Raw genomic sequence first — 19,887 nt, 5'->3', positions numbered from 1 at the left:
TACACTGGAAATAGAAGGAGTTGTTCAGGTTTGCTTAGGGACTGCCTGAACACCTGCCTGGTGGTGTTAATACATTTTGTACCTGGCATTTGCAATTCCATGTGGAAGGGAAAGCAACTGCTGTTAAAAAGCAATTATTTCTTGGGTATATCCTGATTATACTGAAGTTTGTCTTTTCACATCCCTCGCTATTTTTGTCAAGGAACAGATTCGGGAAGAAGATTTTATTATTGTGGCACTTTCAGTAGATTGGGAGCTGACTGTTGTCTTAACTCGGTGAGGTCCATACATGTGCAGAAGAGGTTCCCTCTCTTGCACGGCCTGCTGGAACCTGCCTGCCCAATGGTGCCATTCACATGTGCCAGGCTTGCGTCATTCCCACTGCTACACGTGACAAGAACATAGAAACCATATTGTTTTGGCATATTGGCAAAGGGTTGTAACAAACGACTGCTATTATTAGCCATGTGAATTTTACAGCCCATTTTGAACTGGATTCCCCAACCCCAAATTTATTTATTTTTTCTGCCACCCCCCACAGATTTGATGTCTTTTAGCAGGTTTATTTGACTTTGTTTCCAATGTAACTAAAAGTAGAATTGTTATATTTGATTAGGGGATCAATAAAACACTTCGTATGGTTTAAATGTTAATTTGTTAAAAATAATTCCCATGTAAAGGCGGGGTTTTTTTTTGAGTACTTGTAAATATGTGAGAGGGAGAGGGAGAGGAGAAACACGTAGTGTTGCTGGAAGGGAAGGTGAGATATAAATATAATGACTCGGTTGCACACTCTTTGCTTATGTTGTTTAGATATTAAGGGGGTGGGAGAAATGAAGGCGATCAAAACATAGCAGGCCTGAAGAACTGTGCTCATGAATGTGCTTCCTAGGATTAGACTCATGAGAAGAAGTTAATTGCAGCTTTGATTTTAGATTTGACTGGTTTTGTCTCCATTCCAATTGCTCAATTTGACTAGCATTATGTTGGTTCATTATGTTACTAATTAAATTTGTGAAGCAATGGATTTCGAAAAGTAGAGAATGATTTACATAAAAATGTAGCAGCAGAGGTTTTTTTTTGTTTTAAAAAACATAATTTGAAAAAAAAATCCATCTTGGAAAATTCCCACCAAACATTTTTTCTACACAACAACACTGGGTGTTATGCTTGACTATCATTTATTTTTCATCTACTTATCCTCTCTATCATGTCATCACCATTATTAACTACTTGATGGGCTCTGTATGTTGCCTTTCTTGTTCTTCCTTTGCTGCTTCACCTGCCTTTAACCCCCTGCCACCTTCTTGTAGTGAGCCATATTCAAATGGGAATGGGAAGGCAGGTGCTTGACATGCAGAAAGAATTGGTTGCCCATACTGGAACACTTGAAAGAATAAGGGCTAGATCTGGGTTGCAATTGAACCCTCCCACCCTCAGTCTAGCCATCTGTCTTTATTGGACTTGCCAAGGGATTAAAGTTGGTGGTAGAGTCTCACATGCACCCACACCCACAGAGTCTGAAAAATCCAGCTGAGGGCTATCTCACTTTTTGCAATTTTGCCTGTTACCTACTTTTGGTCTAGAAATGTCCAAAAATGTAGGCTGGTTCAGGAGATGGGCATGCATACCTACACAGGTCTAGGGAGCTCATTACAGTTTGGATTAGAGAGGTGCCAAATTTACCTTTAAAACATGTTTCTGAATCTAGAAATGAGGCATCTGTGATTTCTCCTGCCCAGTCACCCATCCCTGTCTGCTCTTGTTATCCTTCTCTGTTGCTCAGCTCAAGCTACACTTGAGAGTCCCCCTGCAGCAAATTTTCCTGTGGGCAGAGAATGAAAGCATAAAAGGTAGATAAAACACCTCACCATTCATTCAGGAGCAGACATAATGCTTGGTTGTGACCTGTGGGTTTGTTGTTGACTTAGCAATAGAGCCTGAATTACTGATTTGTGATTGTTGTGTTATTATTATTATTTTTTAAATGTGTGTTTGATTTCTCCCCCTGTTTTTGTTTTGGTACTTCTTTTCTTAGAACTACTTTGATGGAAAACTTTCCCCTCAAGGGAAAATGCCGTGGATTGAATACAATTGCAAAAAAGTGTCCGGCACAGAATTCATTATTGATTTTCTGGAAGAGAAGCTTGGAGTCAATTTAAACAAACATCTTGGCCCACATGAAAGAGCTGTTTCTAGAGCTGTTACAAAAATGGTGGAGGAGCACTTTTACTGGTAAGTTGCCATGGATATTAGATGCTCTCTGATGATTTCAGATGTGATAGCACACTTGTTAGACCCAATTCTCTTTTCTGTCTTCTAGTTATATTAGCATTGTCTTTCTGCTTACTCACACCACCCAAAAATATTCCATTCACCCCAAAAGACAAGGGGGCACAGATTTGCATAAACTTTGCACATCAGGGTTTCCAACCTGAATAAAACATTTGGGAGGGGGAAGGTAAGTCCTGCCCCACATAATTGATCACAAGATGTGGGGCACACACCATTTGAATGGCAATGCTCATCAACTTTGAGGGGGCCCGGCAATATCTATGTCTGCATAGAAATATAGGGCTGCAGCCTCTGTTCATCTCTCTTTAATTTTGATAGCAAGCCTGCCCTTTCCCAAGGGCTACAGCAGTTGCCCAAAGTGGTTTTCTGGCCTCCTAAGGCTTTCATTCTAATCAATCAGCTATACGGCAACAAGTAGGAAGGAACAAAATGAAGGGATTATCCAAAATTGAAATACAGATAATAAAGGTGGCTGAAAATACACAGTCGCATCTACTTCCATTTCCTTGCACCTAGGCTTATTCTCTTGTTGTTGACTCATCAAGTCAACAAATGCCTCCCATGGACCCCAGGGAGAACAACACTGACTTGGAGGATTTATGATAATGGAAAAAGCACAGTTAGAATGCCATAGAGAGATTTCATGTTCTTAGACATTCAATGTTTGCTTCCATAATAAGTCAGTAAAAGCCAGCTGCTTCACCTCCCTAATCAAAGGCAGGATTCTTCACGCAGCAGCTTGTTTTAAGCCATTTTCTGAATTAACTTATGCTACCCCATATTATATTTTACATTTGATTCATGTTATTCAACTTCTCCACTTCAGTACATTTAGTTCAGAATTGTACCATCTAGATATGCCTGCAAAGCCTCCCGAGTTTCAAGAAATTTCCCCAAAGATTCTGTACGGTTTTGGGCCATTTCAAAGCAGCTGACACCATACAATGGCAATGTGCTTGGAGATGGAAGGAGCATGTGCTGAAGGCAAACAGTGCATTTCTGAAGTCAAATGGGTTCTGGCCCTGTAAGCTGCCTGGATGGGATTGCAGTCCCTATAGATTGCAGTCCAAGGTGCTTTGAGCTCCTTCATAGTTGCCATTGTCATCAACAGCTACCCAGGGTTTCAGACAGGGGGCTTTCCCAGACCTGTCTGGAGATGCTGGGGAATTGAAATGATTACAATTATACTTGGTTTTTCCTTCTCAGCAATAAAGGTGCAGGACAGAGGAGATGAAGCTGGGAGAGTTCCTCCCTTCCATTACATTCCTCTTCAACCACTGCTTTGTTATTTCCTTTAAAGTACTGCTATTGATGTCGTCTCTCTCTTGTTCCATTTCAGCAAGTAGTTTAGCTTGATAAATAATTAAGGGTTGGATCCACAAAAGACTTTTGCTGTGCTGGCGTGACTCTCTCTTTTTTCCTCCTCCTCCTCCTCCTCCTCCTCCTCCTCCTCCTCCTCCTTTCCAACCCTCCCCAACTCAGCTTCTGCAGCTGAGCTCTGGCAACCCAGAGTGCTTCCCAATGCACATTCGCCCTGATTTCTTTGCAGGGAGATTAGACTGTGTTGGCTATTGAATGAGCATGCATTCTGTTTTGATTATGGGGAGGTTAGATGATGATGTGTCATCCCACGCTTAAAACAAGCAAACAAATATTTTTGGAAGGTTTTTCATATTTCAGCGTGTATACATACACATGGACTGCAGAATAGCTTGTGATATTATAAAAGTATATCCAAAACTAAATACTAAACAAAAGAACCCAAACAATCAGGGAGGGGAGAGAAATAAATATAATAAACATGTCATCCTTGAACAATGCATCTTGATCTATAGAAGGCATAAAAAAACAGTAGTGTATGCTGAACATTTCAGATTTGCATTCAGGGAGATTAGGCAACATTGGCAACTGAAAGCAAGTGTTATCCCATCGTCCTATTGCGTTCCTCATTTCAAAAAGGTTTAATCTTTTGGGGAAGCTAGTTGTTGCACCAACAACCTCCTAATTAACTGTCATTGTGCAACCTGAATTTGCTCCTAGGTGACTGAATACCCCCCCTCCGAAGTAGTGACAATCTGGAAGTACTCCTGGTCACAGAACACCGGGCGTGGGAGCTGAGAGGCACTAGCAGTGATTTCAGGACTGCTATCTGGGCTCCGAAGAAGATGCCCAGGCATGGCTCTCTTACATATGTTGCAGATGGGTACTCATACAAGACCTTTGTATATAAGACCTAAAATGGCATTTGTTTTGCTCATTCTGTGTGTATCTGTTTTTTAAAAAAAGAATATGGATAATGACAACAACAACAACAACAACAGCCCATCTGGCTGGGTTTCCGCAGCCACTCTGGGCAGCTTGCAGCATATCTAAAAACATAATAAAAACATAAAGCATTAAATAATAATAATAATAATAATAATAATAATAATAATAATAATAATAATTATACCCCACCCATCTAGCTGGGTTTCCCCAGCCACTCTGGATGGCTCCTAACAGAACACTAAAAACAGAATAAAACTTCAAATATTAAAAACCTCTCAATACAGGGCTACCTTCAGATGTCTTCTAAATGTTGTGTAATTCTCCGTGGCAATTTCTTCTCCTTGATCAATTTCTGCATAGTGTTGAATGATTTCTGTCAATGTTACTGGGGAGCCCCTGGCAGTTCTGACTGTTTTCTGTGAGCTTTATAGGCACTTGGAACTTCCCAAAGCCAGTTGGCTGAAGTGAGAACTGTGTGCTAAAAGCACCTTGCTGGCACACTTGGCATATTTTCAGGGTAGGGGACCAGATTTGTTTGTGTGATCTAACTGGAAAGCTTCCTTTCCACCCCACAGTGGGGTCACCTGAGGCCACCCTCTGTCATTTTAGGGAAAGCTTCACCAATCTGGTGCCTTCCAGATGTTTTGGATGACAACTCCCATCAGTCCCAGTCAGTGTGGTCTTTGCATGCAGAAGCTCCCAGGTTTTGTCCCCAGTGTCTCCAGGTAGGGCTGGGAGAAACAACTGCCTGAAATCCTGGGCAACTGCTGATGGCTGTTGTAAGACAGTACTGAGCTAAATGCTCTGGCTCAGTTGAAGGCAGCTTCCTGTGCTCTTACGCTGGTGGGGCTTGTAGTCCAAAATATCTGGAGGGCATTTGGTTGGTAAAAGCTGCATTAGGGTAAGGGTGAAGCTCAACTTTGTTCAAAAGCCAGCATGAGGAGGCAAAGGAAGAGAGCCGGTAGACAGGCTCTGTAGGGTAAACGACCTGAATTGACACCACTTAGAAAGTATTTCTGGGTTTATAAATATTTCATTCTGAACCTTGCTGAAAAACTACTGTGCCTAGCTTTGAGAGCATTGTTGATCTCTTGCTCTTTTAAAGTTGTGATTTGCTCTGCTACCCGGAACAGTCCTGAGAAAGAGGCGAGGGCTGGGGCTAGGGGGGTGGGTATGGGACACGCAAGCGCAAAGCCTGTCTTGGTAGCTTCCTTGCATGTTTAGCTTTTGGAAGTCTCTGTTAATATACTGTGTTGACAAGTGCATCTCCGGTTCCAGCTGCATGCAGTCCTCTTGAAAGGGGAATATTCAAGTGTCGCTGAGAGAAGTAATTAACAGTCCCATTAAACGTGGCTTTCACACTCAAACAAGCATTGCTATAGAACATTATTATTAATCCACAAGGCAGCCCTTTGTTTCAAAAATGTCTGCAGTCACTACTTTGTAATTACTGGCATCATCATCGCCTAGGCTGAAGGGTTAGATGGGACTAAAATGCCACCTGGTGCAACTTGCTGCTGGGAGGTAGGGCCACTCATACACCAACCCACAAAACGGTCTTTCCAAATCACAATATGCCACTGCAGAGAGAAGGTACATTGCAAATAGCTCCAGAGGCCTCAGAAGAGAAAGCCATGTACGGAAAAGCAAAAGCACCTGAAATACTAGCCTGTGAGAGCACTAGCCAATTGCTCATACCTAAGCTTCAGAAAAACTTGATTCTTTCAAGATAATTATGGGCATTTTGTGGAAAGGAAGGTGTAAAAATGTTTAAAATACAGTATTACTGAGGTGGAAGCCTGTGTGTGTGTGTGTGTGTGATTATTACTACTAATAATCTACTACTTTTAAAAAGTAGTAGATTATTATTAATAGTAAAAATTTTAAAAATAAGAGTTTGAAAGAAGTTTGATAATTATACTGTCACCCTTCTCTTCATGGTAGATCTAGCTGGGTGGTGAAATGGTGTTCCCCCTCACCCCGAAGCAGCGTTTCTCTGTTTCAGTGTAGCACAAAAGAAGTTTGGGGAATCTACTGCCTCAGTGAAGCCTGTTCTTCCTATTATCTGTGTTTATCAGCTTCCGTTTTGGTTTGGTCGAGAGAAGTGTGTTTATGTTCCTCACAGCTATAAACGTTTTTTCCCCCCTCACCACATTCTAGGACCTTAGCATATTGCCAGTGGGTGGACAATCTCCATGAGACTCAGAAGATGCTTTCCTTTACTGGTCCTTTTAGTGACCTGCTGAAGTGGATTCTCTGCCATATAACGAAAGGAATAGTGAGGCGGGAAATGTATGGCCATGGCATCGGCCGCTTCTCTGAGGAAGAGATCTACAAGCTGATGGAGAAAGACATGCGCTCTCTGGCGGGTCTTCTGGGTAATGTACAGTGGCTTTCATTACATTACATTATTATATTGAAAATGCATTATCACTTGTTTTGATAGACTATTCCAACCACTTTCATCTTATGCATAGTTTAGGTATATGCCTCATGAATGTGTTAAATTATCTCCCCCACAATCCAAATTGCACACGCTTCAGAAATTCAGCCACCGTGAGATGCTTTCATATGCCAACTTACATTTTATTTAGTTGCGTTGATTTTAGAGATTAATTTCTCATTATGCACAGTCTTGGCTATTCAACTCTGATTCTGCGTAAGAGTAATTTTGTGTTGAAAGGAAACCTGCAGAGCTGGTGTCATTGAAGACTTGGCTCAGCATTCTAGGATTCAGACATGTTTTCGGGAATGCACCATGATTCATTCAAATTCTCTACAATAATTAAATATACCGGCACTATGGATCACCTAAAATTACTGCACACATTTCCACTCCACAGTAATGCACACATAGAGTTCCCTTGCGAATGAGCATCCTCATTTGCCTTTGCAATGATGACTCTGATTCAGGGGGTATGGAACCTTTGTCAGCCCCAACGTCACAATTCTCTGGGGGCAACCTTTTGGAGGCCAGATGCCTATGGCATGAAGGCCAGGCAGTGGTGTAGTGTGTGTGTGTGTGGGGGGGGCTGGTGCCCCGGGCGCACAATAGGAGGGCATAAACCAGGTGCACTTACAGAGATTCCTGTTGTGCCTTGCTGGTGGTGGGGGCTGGAGAGCACGAAGGGTGTCTCATCCAGCACCCAAGCGCCCATGTGTCTCATCCAGCACCCAAGCGCTTGCCTGTTGGTGGTAGGGGCTGGGGGGTACCTGCCTGGTGGGGTCCAAGGTGAGGGCTGAACAAGCACACTCCGCATCTGCCCTGGGCACTGGCGAGAAGCCCTACACCCCTGGGGCCAGAGGCAAGAAGTGGAGAGAGCAATGGGTCTTGCCGTTGTGTAATAGGCTGACTCTTGCCTTTGTGTAATAGGCTGCTTGTGTAGTAGCTGAGGCCCCCCACCCCTGTGCTAAATGAGCACTGTGGGCTTATCTTATTCTTTGGGGGAAATTGTCTATCACTGCTAATGCACAAAACTCCTTGGTCATATTGCAGTAGTCCTCAAATGCAGGCTTATATACAGTATGAACTCTAACACACTCTTCCTTTTGATGCATTAATTGGCTGAAATACGCCTGCAGTGACATGGCAATGCCATTCTACAATCATTGAAATTTGTGCCTGGTGATTTGTGATTTAAAAGCTCAACTGCTGAGCTTAATGCTTTGAAGATAATAGCAGGATGTCACCAGTATGTGAGTTGGGAGGGGAGAAATAAATAAATACCCACAGGCTTAAAAAAAGAAAGAAATGCTTTTGGCTTTGCTTTGTAGGTGACAAGAAGTACATCATGGGGCCCAAACTTTCCACTTTAGATGCTACAGTCTTTGGACATCTAGCACAGGCAATGTGGACGCTGCCAGGAACTAGGCCGGAGAGACTAATTAAAGGTAGGGGCTTCTTTAATTCCTGCATTATGGATTTGAAGGCATTGTCTGATAGTGAATGGAAAGGACCTGTTTGCAATCTGATCCAAGGCCTATTCATGCAATTCAGGAATTTGCAACTGCCCCATATGAGGATCAAACTTGCAACCTTGCCATTAGCAACATGCTCCAACCAACTGAGCTATCCAAGCTAAGTGACTGCAGTTAGCTCACCCTTCAGATTTTTGACCAAGACAGGGAAGTCAGAAGGTAGAGCTGGGATGGTGAACACTGTCAGGAAGGTGGAGCCAGGAGGCATAGTTCTTTGCTGAAGGGGCTAAGTGTGCATGGGACTTCTGACTTCAGGCAAAACCTATGGTCTAAGATCAGAGTTTTAAATGTCAAACTAATATATATCACCCTCTCACAAAACATCTGGATGATGAATGGCAACATAAAAAGCAAACAAGCTATAAAGACAATAGAGAACAATCTGTAAATGTCAGGCTAAAATTTCCTTGAGTAAACAACTGCATAGGTCTGTAGGCATAAAATGGTCTTCAAGTGATGTCTGAAAGTAAAAAGCAAGGATACCTGCCAAATCTCTGGTAGAAGAGCATCAGACTGGTGATATTAAATGCCTGACTTCTGATTGAGGCCAGCTGTGTCTCTGCTGTTCGATCCTAGCATATTGATTTAAGTTTCAGTTCATTACCTCTCATCCAGTCCATGACTGCATCTAGGCAGGCACAAGTTTAGCCATGCGCAACCTCTCCTGATTCAGATGCTACAGTGAAATAGACCTGGACATCCTCAGTGTGCTGGTGACACCTTGCTCTAGGTCTCCCCATGACTGCCTCCAGTGGCTTCATATAGATATTAAATAGCATTGTGTACCCTTTCGTACCCCACAGATTAGCTGCCGGAGGGCTGAGGTATAGTCTCCCAATATTACCTAATGCTACTATCTGGAACTGACCCCAGAAGTAGAAAAGAAACCATTATAAAATGGTACTCCCAACTCTCTGAAGTGTTCCAGGATGTTATGGTGATCAATGGCTGAAAGATCAAGGAGAATCAACAGGGTTGCACTGCACCTCTCAAATTCTCATTTCTCAGGGTGGCCAAAGCTGCTTTTGGTACCCAACTGGATCTGAACCCAGACTAGAATGGGCCAAGATAATCAGTTTTGTCGAAGAGTATCTGTAGCTGAACTGTCCCAAAGCAATATAATAATAATAATAATAATAATAATAATAATAATAATAATAATACACACACACACACACACACACACACACACACACACACACACATTTGGCTGGGTTTCCCTAGCCACTCTGGGCAGCTTCCAACAAAAGATTAAAAATACATTAAAACATCAGTCATTCAAAACTTCCCTAAACAGGGCTGCCTTCTGGTGTCTTCTAAAAGTCAGATTCAGTGGTACCTCGGGTTACAGATGCTTCAGGTTACAGACTCTTCAGGTTACAGACTCCGCTAACCGAGAAATAGTACCTCGGGTTAAGAACTTTGCTTCAGGATGAGAACAGAAATCGTGCTCTGGCGGCGCGGCGGCAGCAGAAGGCCCCATTAGCTAAAGTGGTACCTCAGGTTAAGAACAGTTTCAGGTTAAGAATGGACCTCCAGAATGAATTAAGTTCTTAACCCGAGGTACCACTGTAGTTGTTTATTTCTTTGACAACTGGTGGGAGGGCGTTCCACAGGGCGGGTGCCACAACTGAGAAGGCCCTCTGCCTGGTTCCCTGTAACTTGACTTCTCACAATGAGGGAACCGCCAGAAGATACGTTATGTTTATGTATGTGAAAAATATTGTTCTACAGAATATTTTCTTGTAGAATCCCGATGAAGAAAGGCAAGTTTCTCTCAGACAACCCTGCCACCTGGTGGTACAAGGTTGCACATTACCTATGTCTATTAGAGTTCTAAAAACAGGCTATAGGGGAAAGCATTCATCCACTGCAGTTTGTTAGGCTTCATTTTGTCCCATGTTGTCCTCAGAACATATATCATTTTTCTCTTCTAGATAATGGCTGCTGTTACATATAACAGTGAACAAGTCAATAAAATGTGTTCTAAAGTATGAACAAATAGGAATGGTACTTTGAGATGTAGCCACAAGAATGTGAAGCATATTGGTTGTATATGAAATAGACCCTTCTTCCAAAAGAAATCAGTTATAGAATCACAGAGATGGAAAGGACCACAAGGGTCCCTTTTTAAATTAAACAGTATTTAAAAATATATATTTTTCTATTTTTAGTGGTCCTTATTTTTAACTGTAATCTGCCTTGAGTCCTGTCAGGAAAACAACAACAACATGAGGTATAAATAAATATATAACAACAACAACAACATGAGGCATAATTAAATATATAACAACAACAACCTGACCACTCTTGTACATGCATTGGTAACCTCAAGACTTGATTGCTGCAACATACTCTGTGTGGGTCTGCCCTTGGGTGTGGTCTGGAGACTTCAGGTAATGCAGAATGCCAGGGCTAGACACAAGTATTAAAAAATCTGCACTGGCTTCCCATCTGCTACCAGGCCAGATTCGTAGTTCTTGTACTAGTGCACATGAATAACTTAGGCCTGGAATACCTTTAGGACTGCCTTAAGGATGTACATCCCATTTTGCTCACTGATATTAACTGGAGGACCACTAATAGTGGTTCCCTATGGACCAGATGCATGACTAGAAGTTTTCCCTTCGGTGTTGCAGGTTCAACTCTGTGGAACTCCCTCCCATAAGCCCCATCCCTGCTGAATTTCAGACACCTAGTTAAACCTAGTTTTATTTCAGGAGGTAGTGAAAAGTGAGTTATACATTATAAAAATAAAATGAATTGTATTTTCTCAATGAAAAATAATATTATTACTACTTTTAGAGGCTTTGTAGTTGGGTAATCATATAATGCTATTTCCTTCCCTCCCTGTGTTTTTTTAGGAGAACTGATTAACCTTGCTATGTACTGTGAGAGAATAAGAAGGAAATTTTGGCCAGAATGGCACCATGATGATGACAACACTCTGTATGAGTCAGAAGAAAGCAGCGAAGCAAGTAAGACTCACCCGTTGCAGGACTTCAGTTTTTACTCAAGGACAGAAACATTTGACGATGAGGGAACCGAGAATAGTTTTTCGCGAACACCTGACACCGATTACACGGGACATTCCCTCTTCGATTCTGATGTGGACATGGATGACTACACAGATCATGAACAATGCAAGTGATGTGTCTACAAAACGCTTCTCCGTCTTTTATCAGAAATGCCACCACCTCCTGGGAATCCTGCCAATTGGCCCAGGTTCTAAAGAGACCCAAATTGGTTGGGATGTGAGACAATGTTGCTTTATGCCATTCATGTGGATCTTCTCAGCATTTTTATTTTTATTTCTTTTAGAACATTCCACTGGATTCTAGAGAAACCCATTTTAATTCTGTTTAACAAGGTGGTATAGTTGACAAGGAAGGTAATGTGTGGAGACGAGATCCCCCCTTCCTTTTTAAAGAAGAACATTCCCGAATGATATGCAGAAACCATCCAAAGGCCAAAAGGAAGTATTGAGAAAGGCTGATGTTTGAGCTGATTTCTTCCCAGAGACAGGCTTGGTGGAGGGAGGAAAGAGGGGTCATTAGGACTTCATTTCTCGTCTCTACATAGATTGTGGAAATGGTTGACTGGAGTAAACACAGTGAGGGATTATAACATTATCTCCACCCTGCCCCCCGTGTCTTCCATAAGTTTGGGTGTGCCAAGTGACTGCATTTCCTCTGTGTACCCATATAAGGAAGGTTCATCTGGTCCCCAATTTCACAGAGAAACGGCCAACAGAGACAAAAAGAATGAGGGGTAGTTGTTTTTGCATTCAAAATCCCACCAATTGTTTCCCATCTGACACATCAGCTTGGCAATTTATTTATTTATATTGTAACTTTTTTTTTTTAAAGGGGTCAGTGCACCAATTTTGCTCTTCAGCCTTATGGATAAAGCCCACTGCCAACATTTCATCACACTTTTGTGTGACTGAGAAGCAGAAGCCAAGTTCAGGTTATGCAGATGGAGAGGTGAGCTATGCACAGAGAAGCAGAACTGATCTTTGAGGACTTGAATTGTTGGAGGTCAAAAGAAGAGGTTTAGCCTTCACCCAAATATCTTCCTTTACACTTAAAAAAACACAACAACCCTTTCTCTACTACATAAATGAATACTTGGTTTTCTCTCCTCTCCATCCCTGAATGAGAGGTCTGTTTCTCACTAGCTAGGATCCTACAGTGTGTTGCAGCTTTCACTGATGTCCTCCAGGTATACAAGTCTTCCTTACACACACAACAATAGGTTTTCTGCTAGTACTTAATAATCTTCCCAAGGAGCTTTTAGCAGCTCTTGGGTGGAGCATGCCACAAACACCTAGCATCCAGAACATGGTGGTGGACAGGATTCTGAAAGGAAAGGCACTTGGGGCACCAGCTTCTGGGATTTTATATATAAGTATTTATACTCCCCTGTTCAACCCTAAATGAATTTCCAGAGCTCTGACTCCAGCTGAGTCCTGCACTTGGAGCAGTCTGTCTGTCAGCAAGATGTATTTGAAGCTACTCTTTTGCCCATTATTAACCATCTCCCACTTCTTGTGGCTCCATCAGTGTTTGGGTCTTGATGTTAAACAATTGTCAGTGTATAAGTAAACTAATGGAGATGGAAAGAAAATGGTTTCTCTCTTTTCTCTCCACCCAAAGAGAATGCAACCTTACACAGACTGGGCTACTGTAGGGAAGGTATATTGGAATATTCAGACTAATTTTTATCGTTTTCAGGGTACTTTGGGGTTCCCATTGAGCCAGATAACTTGAGCTATATGATTCAGCTCCAAATGCATATCCAGATGTAATTATATCAATCTTCATAGTGAGCTGCTCAGCCAGGATACAAGTGTCCTTGCAACAGGAAGCAAGATATGAAACCTCCAGAGATAAACTGGGATACACTGAATCAGCGTGCCTGGTCTAACGAATATGTGCTTCTAGTTTACTTATCATAGATCTTCTAATTTTCTGGTTCCTGGAATTTTCTTAGTTGCTATGTGGCCTATTCCTTCTTTGAAATGTAGTTTATGAGAACAGTAGCTACTCTCATTATCCATAAAAAAAATGCTCGTAGGCTATCCTCTTTAAGGTCCCAACACTTAGCTGATGCCTTTCTACAAAGAGAAACAAAAACACTATGGAATGTTTGACGGGAGGTTAACAAGGCCTCTGCTTTACTTTTGCTGGTTCCAAATATGCCTGAAAAGACAGAGAAGTTGGTAGCAGCGGCAAAAATTCATTGTGCCTTGTCTGTAATGATGATATTTAATGAAGGATGCCAACTGAGGCCTTAAGTCTTGTGAGCTAGGGAAATCTTGTTTGCCTCTCGGCTTCCTCTGAACTTCTGTGGCTTTCCAAAGGACCAGACACCCAACTAAACACAGGGTTGAATGTCTTTATTTGTATTTATTTATTCCCATATCCTGCTCTTCTTCGTTTTAACTGCTCCCAGTGTGGCTTCCAATCCATATACAAACGGTCCAACTTAAAATCCTCATCAGTACAAATCACTCCCCAACTGTACCATGGTGGCTGGTGCTGAAAACCACTTAATAAATCCCCAGATAAGCAGACGAATACCATGATGGTTGATGGTACTGAAAGGTGCTTTGAGCCCCTTCTGGAACAGCTGGGGCTGGAGTTGTCTCTGCCAAGTTTTTAGTGGCTTGTGAGGGTGCTTGGAAGTGTCTGAATGTGGATGGGGCAGGATTTTCTAGATGGTGCATGTGATCACTCTGCTCCTAAGCTCCATTTGCTCTGTTTGTTCATATTTATTAATATATTGGTTGCTTTTCTGTGTCAAAACACACTCAAACAACTTAACACTATGACATATAGATAATGTAAAATTATTGGAACCTATACTTGGATAAATATAGATGGCTAGATATGTTAACAATTAAAAAGCAAAGCAAGAACTTGCAACAACAATAAAATGCACCAACATCCATAAAACCAAGCTCTGTAAGTAATCTTAATTGGGGAGTGCTTTCAGGTCCCCACCCCATTGTTGCGCTTTCCACAGCAGACCACAGGGAATCACAGAAGTGCTTCACAGAGATAACAGTGGTTTCCACCCCTGCAACAAAAACACCTCAAACAACCACATACTTTCTGGTCTCCAAAATCATAGCACTTTGGGCATGCCCTTAGAAAGAATATTCAATATGATTGTCTTCTCTTTTGAATATAGGGTCATACAAAGATTGTACATTCTTCTCTTTAATGGCTTGAATGAGAAATCACTGCACTGGTGCAAATGTGTTTGAAAATAATTGGACCTGTGTTTGGGTTGTGTCCAGTTGTGTTTCTCAGTTGATGGTCAGACTCCCATCAGTGGAATGGAGAGGGAAGCAATTTTGGGTCATTCTGCCTCCCACTGCACCTCCTCCTAATATTGTGTAAATGTATTTGAGGTGTTGGTGCTAACGTATAAGTCCCTATACAGCTCAGGTCCAGGTTAGTTGGGAGACTGCTTTATCTCTTATACACCCAACAGACAGGGGCATCCCCTCCCATTCTTCTGCTTACTGGGGTCACACACCTGCCAGGGTGGCTTCCAACTAGATCTTGCAGAACTTTTGCAAGATCCCACCAGAAACCACCACTGTGCAACCCTGGTGGCAGAAGTGGGCAAGGGCGCCCATGGGGACAGCGCTAGGAATGGATTCCACCACCCAAAGCAGCTGCTTCAGTTGGCCTCATGAGCCGACACTTCCAGTAGATCATTGTGGTCTGCTGAAGAGTTTCTTCAGCAAGCTGCCAAGATCGCAGAAGCCTTCTCTGCAGTATTTCAAAGCAAGGCTTTTTGTGTGCCTGCCCCTGTTCTGTGGGATAGCATTCCTGTCAAGTTACTACCTGCACTTTCTGGAAACAGTTGAGGCCATTTTTGTCCCAACAGGGTTTCAAAGCTGGATAAATGGGTCTTTACCACAAGTGCCCATTGTTTGGGTTTTAGTCTTGTTTAATGTACCTGTTGTCTTTGTGTTTTTAACTGGTTTTAAGGATCTCTTGTGTAAATCGCCTTGAGATGCTGGTTTAGAAGCTGATTAACAAATTAATTGGAATATCGATGATGATAATGATAGTAATATATCGTCTTCATAGGGTTGGTGGAGCTTCTAGCACAGTTTTGGATGAGTGCACGAGGGGTGTTATATAAAGGAGGTTGAATTGCTTCTCTCTCCATTCTGGAAGCCTTACCATCACCTGAGCAATACTGTTGGGTACAACTCTAAGATGGCTTCGTTTGTTTGCCTGTGAAAAAATTACTTGAACCTTTTAAGCAGTTTCTTTTCCTTCTTTCTGTCTATCCAAAGAAGCAGCCGTTGGAAACCTTGCAAGGAAGCTACAAAGGACATGGTGTTATGTCTGGAACCCATGATATTTTTTAGCTGCAGGGTTTTCTGTTTCCCCCCTGGAAATGTGTGAATGTATTTATCACATTGTATGCCTTTTCTTTCTTAGGAACAACTCAGGTTATTTGGAAGAAGCTAATTAGCCTGTGTTCCCCCCTTGGTGTAGTCAATTGAGTTGCTTGAGTTTAAACTGGATAAGGCAACTATGCATGGACACGCAAACCTTTTGGATACCATAAGTATATTGATTTCTAAGATATATAGTTGAAGATCTTGCTTCTATTGAAGAAATATAGTTACTCCCTTTGCAAAGGATGTCTGGCAGTGACTGTGACCCTATAAAAAGTATTGAAATTAAAGAGCCAGATCATATTGTAAGTTGTGGTGCTAGGAGATTGATTTGACATTACTTTTTGGTTAGATGAGGCTGTACAACACATAAATAGGATACATGCAAGATAAGGTTTCAGATATCCCTGTTCTTTCCAAGGGAAAATGTATTCCACACTTATACAAATAGTCAGTTTTTTAAAAAGCTGTTTCTCTGAGAGACAGTAATGGGTGCAATCCAATAATCTGGTAAACCAAACCTGGAGAGACTACTTGGCAAAATATCAACTAGCTTGCTGTATAGATGCACAGTTTTCTTTGAAAAATGTGAGTATTCAAATGCATCAGGAATTTGACAGTTAGGTTTGTCAAATTGTACAAGTTACATTGCACCCAATGACTTCTTTCTCTCTTAATTTTTGCTGCTTTTTTTGTTAGCACAGAATGAACATTGTGGTTGTCAAGTGGCTCCCTTCTCTCTTCATGGGCCACCAAGACTGCCAATTTGAGCATTCCACTCTTGACACCTGTATCAAGTGGGTATATGACAACCTTAACATTCAATTCCTCACCCTTCCCTCTGCCACAAATAGGAAACAATCTTAAGAAGCAGATATGCGTTTGGACCTAAGCAAGCGCATATTGCCAATTTCAGCAGAAGGTGTTTACCCAAAGTTAACTAATGTGATTGAGCAACAGCATGTATTTCATGTGTCCTCATTTCCTTAGATGTAGCAGATTGTGGGGGAACATGCTGTACCAGACAAAAGCAAGACCAGGCATGCAAGCAGGAGGTCTCAATGTATACCTTACTTGTATCTCTAGTTGACAACCAGTTTGTAGATTTGTTTGTACTCCACAGAGACAAAAGGGAAAGATGTGCAGCATTTAAGAGGTGACTGTCATGGATGGGCCACTACAGGTGAATACCTATCTTCTGCTGGTGAATGAATCAGTAGATCATACAAGCATAACATATTATTCACCAAAGTGAACATGGACCTTTAAGGAGTACCTGGGACTACATAGCATGGGGTTGTTAACTAATTGGCAGGCCACACAATACATGCTCCATGTTCAGCCTGGGTGGTATACCAGTTGTGCTGGCCTGGCTATATCTTTTACTGATGAGTCAATGTTTCAGTTTTGATACATTGAAATGGATAGTATATAACAGGTGCCATGCTTTATTTCCCTAAAAATGTCTGAGCTATTTTGTGTGTGTGTTGGGGTGTGTGTGTGCAGCAGCTAGTCTGCTATGCCCCCCAATCATAACCTTCAGAAGAAGACAGAATATTTATGGCGCCAGGCTTTGATGAAAAGAGTTGACATGACTGGGATAGGAAGGAAGCAGGATTTTAAATGGTTTTTGTTTTGTTTTGTTTTTGCCTTGGTGGTGGAAATGTGCGCAGACCTCTGGCTTGACAGGTTTGAAGGTTTGTGCCGGAGGGTTTCCCTTTGTGTCTTTTTGTTGCTGATATTTTGTCAGTGATACAATATGCCTCTCTTTGCTATTCTTTGATTTTGGCATCTAGAAGATGAGTGCTGTGACTGTGTACTGAGCAGGAGATATGAAATGCAATGTGTTTCATGTGTTACTTACTGCTCAGCTTATATGGTGCTACCTGCAGAAGTTGTTTTGGCAAGGGAGGGGGATGTAAATTAATAAATTAGCCCCGTTCTTCAAGCTCAGAAGAGAAAAAGGCCACATGTGATGTGGTGTATAGGTGGTTGCTGTTGGCTATACGTGGATGTGACTTGCCTGATACAAACTGGTGGGCCAAATGGGAATGTCTTGACAAGCCAGATTTGGCTCAGGAGCCAGAGCTTCCTCACTCTGATCTAAAGCATGGGTCACCTTCAGATATTTCTGGACTATGAGTCTCATCCTCCCTGACCATTGGCTATGTGGGTTGGGACTGATGGAAGTTGTAGCCAGCAACATCTGGAGTGCTACAGCTTAGCCATCCCTGGCCTAAAGAGAGAGTGTGTACACTGGCCCCTGGACATAGTTAAATATATATTTTAGCAAATGGCGGCACATTTATTTAACAATTTATAGACCTCTTAATACCCCTCGATAGTATAAAATATAAGAAAATAACAATAAGTTCAACAGACCTTAAAAGCAAGTAGCCATCGTAAAATTATCATAATATAGATTAAGATCAACTGCATTTGATGACAAATATACATAATGAAATCATATGTTTGTGTAGGTTTGCCTGAATACAAGTTTTTAGCAGGCATGGAAAACACTACAAATGAAGGCATAAAGAAGCTTAGTTGCAACAGAATGACTGGAGTTTGTTACCATGTAGTTTTCTTTTCTCAGTTTGCAAATGATCATTGTATCATCTGACCTTGAAACTGGTGTTGCCATTCATGTTGCATAATATGTATGGTTAAGGGAAACTTCACTGCAGGCTACGCAATGGAATTGCATAGATGCCATGAAATAAACACGAGAGTGGGAAATCAACATGGTACTGCATATGCACATTCTGTCTCCAGACATCTTGCTACACAAATTGCATCTTATATCTGATCTAGCATATGCATATTACAAATGAGTGGATCCCTGATGGAGTAGTACCATGTTATCTGTTCTGTATATGTTCACTGGTAAGTCAAGACTTTCTGGTAATTAGCAGGATTTGGGCTGCTGTTGCTGTTCAGTTGCTATTGTTTTTACACTCATTAAAAAGATGAAGGGTTCATTGGTTTGTGGCATATTTTTTTTATATGGATCAGTCTACTTGTCTGTGCACGCTCTCAAATTTATTATGACTCCAATATTTAGTTCAGAACAATATGCAGATTTTAATTTTTAAAAACACTGATAACTCCAAAAGTCTTTCTAACCAGGGTATCCAAAAATATTGGGGAAAGAATGAAATGTATGTAGCTGGTGTGGAACAACAAGCTAATGCCCAACTGTTCCCTGTGCATTGTTTTGCAGAAATAAGTAACCCATCGTTAGAAGAAGAAAATAATTCTATTTGTTATTTTTAATTTATGAAGTTACATGGGGATCCATTATTTTAGTACTGTTATTACTACTAGTTTATAAAGCCATATTTAAACTTGTGCACTTGAGTGTAACATACCTTTAAACTGTGCACTATGTTGATCAATGTGTGTGTGTAAATATATACATGTGGAAATCTGTATATTTGGTCTCAATGCTATATGTAGTTGATGTTTAAATGTAAATGACAATGAACAGATATCAAATATAATGTGAGTCCATCTTTGTTCTTCTTGCCTTAGATATTAAGAAATATCAGTGCTTGCCACCGCCATATTTCTTAACTGTGTGTTACAGGAAATAGATCAGGCTTCCTCAACCTCGGACCTCCAGATGTTTTTTGGCCTAGAACTCCCATGATCCCTAGCTAGCAGAACCAGTGGTCAGGGATGATGGGAATTGTAGTCTCAAAACATCTGGAGGGCCGAGGTTGAGGAAGTCTGATATAGATCATAGGTGGTGGAATCTCAGGTCTGGGGGCTGAATGTAGACACCCCCCAAAATCATGCCTCACCTCAGGTCACACACATTCTCCTTTCTTCTTCTTCTTCTTCTTCTTCTTCTTCTTCTTCTTCTTCTTCTTCTTCTTCTTCTTCTTCTTCTTCTCCTCCTCCTCCTCCTC

At 41.6% G+C, this 19,887-nt stretch overlaps 1 protein-coding gene across 3 annotated transcripts in view; it reads left to right on the top strand.

Annotated features, from left to right (window-relative positions):
- Positions 1-19,476, top strand: part of FAXC (failed axon connections homolog, metaxin like GST domain containing) — a 28,101-nt gene extending 8,625 nt beyond the window's left edge. For all 3 annotated transcript variants that reach the window (XM_083497694.1, XM_083497692.1, XM_083497693.1), the window contains 4 exons: positions 2,039-2,235; positions 6,724-6,941; positions 8,338-8,454; positions 11,406-19,476. In XM_083497694.1, coding sequence (XP_083353820.1) covers positions 2,039-2,235; positions 6,724-6,941; positions 8,338-8,454; positions 11,406-11,692 — 819 coding nt within the window. In that variant the 3' untranslated portion in view covers positions 11,693-19,476. The remainder of the gene's footprint in view (positions 1-2,038; positions 2,236-6,723; positions 6,942-8,337; positions 8,455-11,405) is intronic.
- The last annotated feature ends 411 nt before the right edge of the window (positions 19,477-19,887 follow it).

This window comes from Podarcis liolepis (assembly GCF_965112155.1).
Source record: "Podarcis liolepis genome assembly, chromosome: 3".
In the NCBI taxonomy this organism is placed as follows: Eukaryota; Metazoa; Chordata; class Lepidosauria; order Squamata; family Lacertidae; genus Podarcis; species Podarcis liolepis.
The sequence above is the reverse complement of the archived record's forward strand: the minus strand, read 5'-3'. Positions and strand labels throughout refer to the sequence as shown.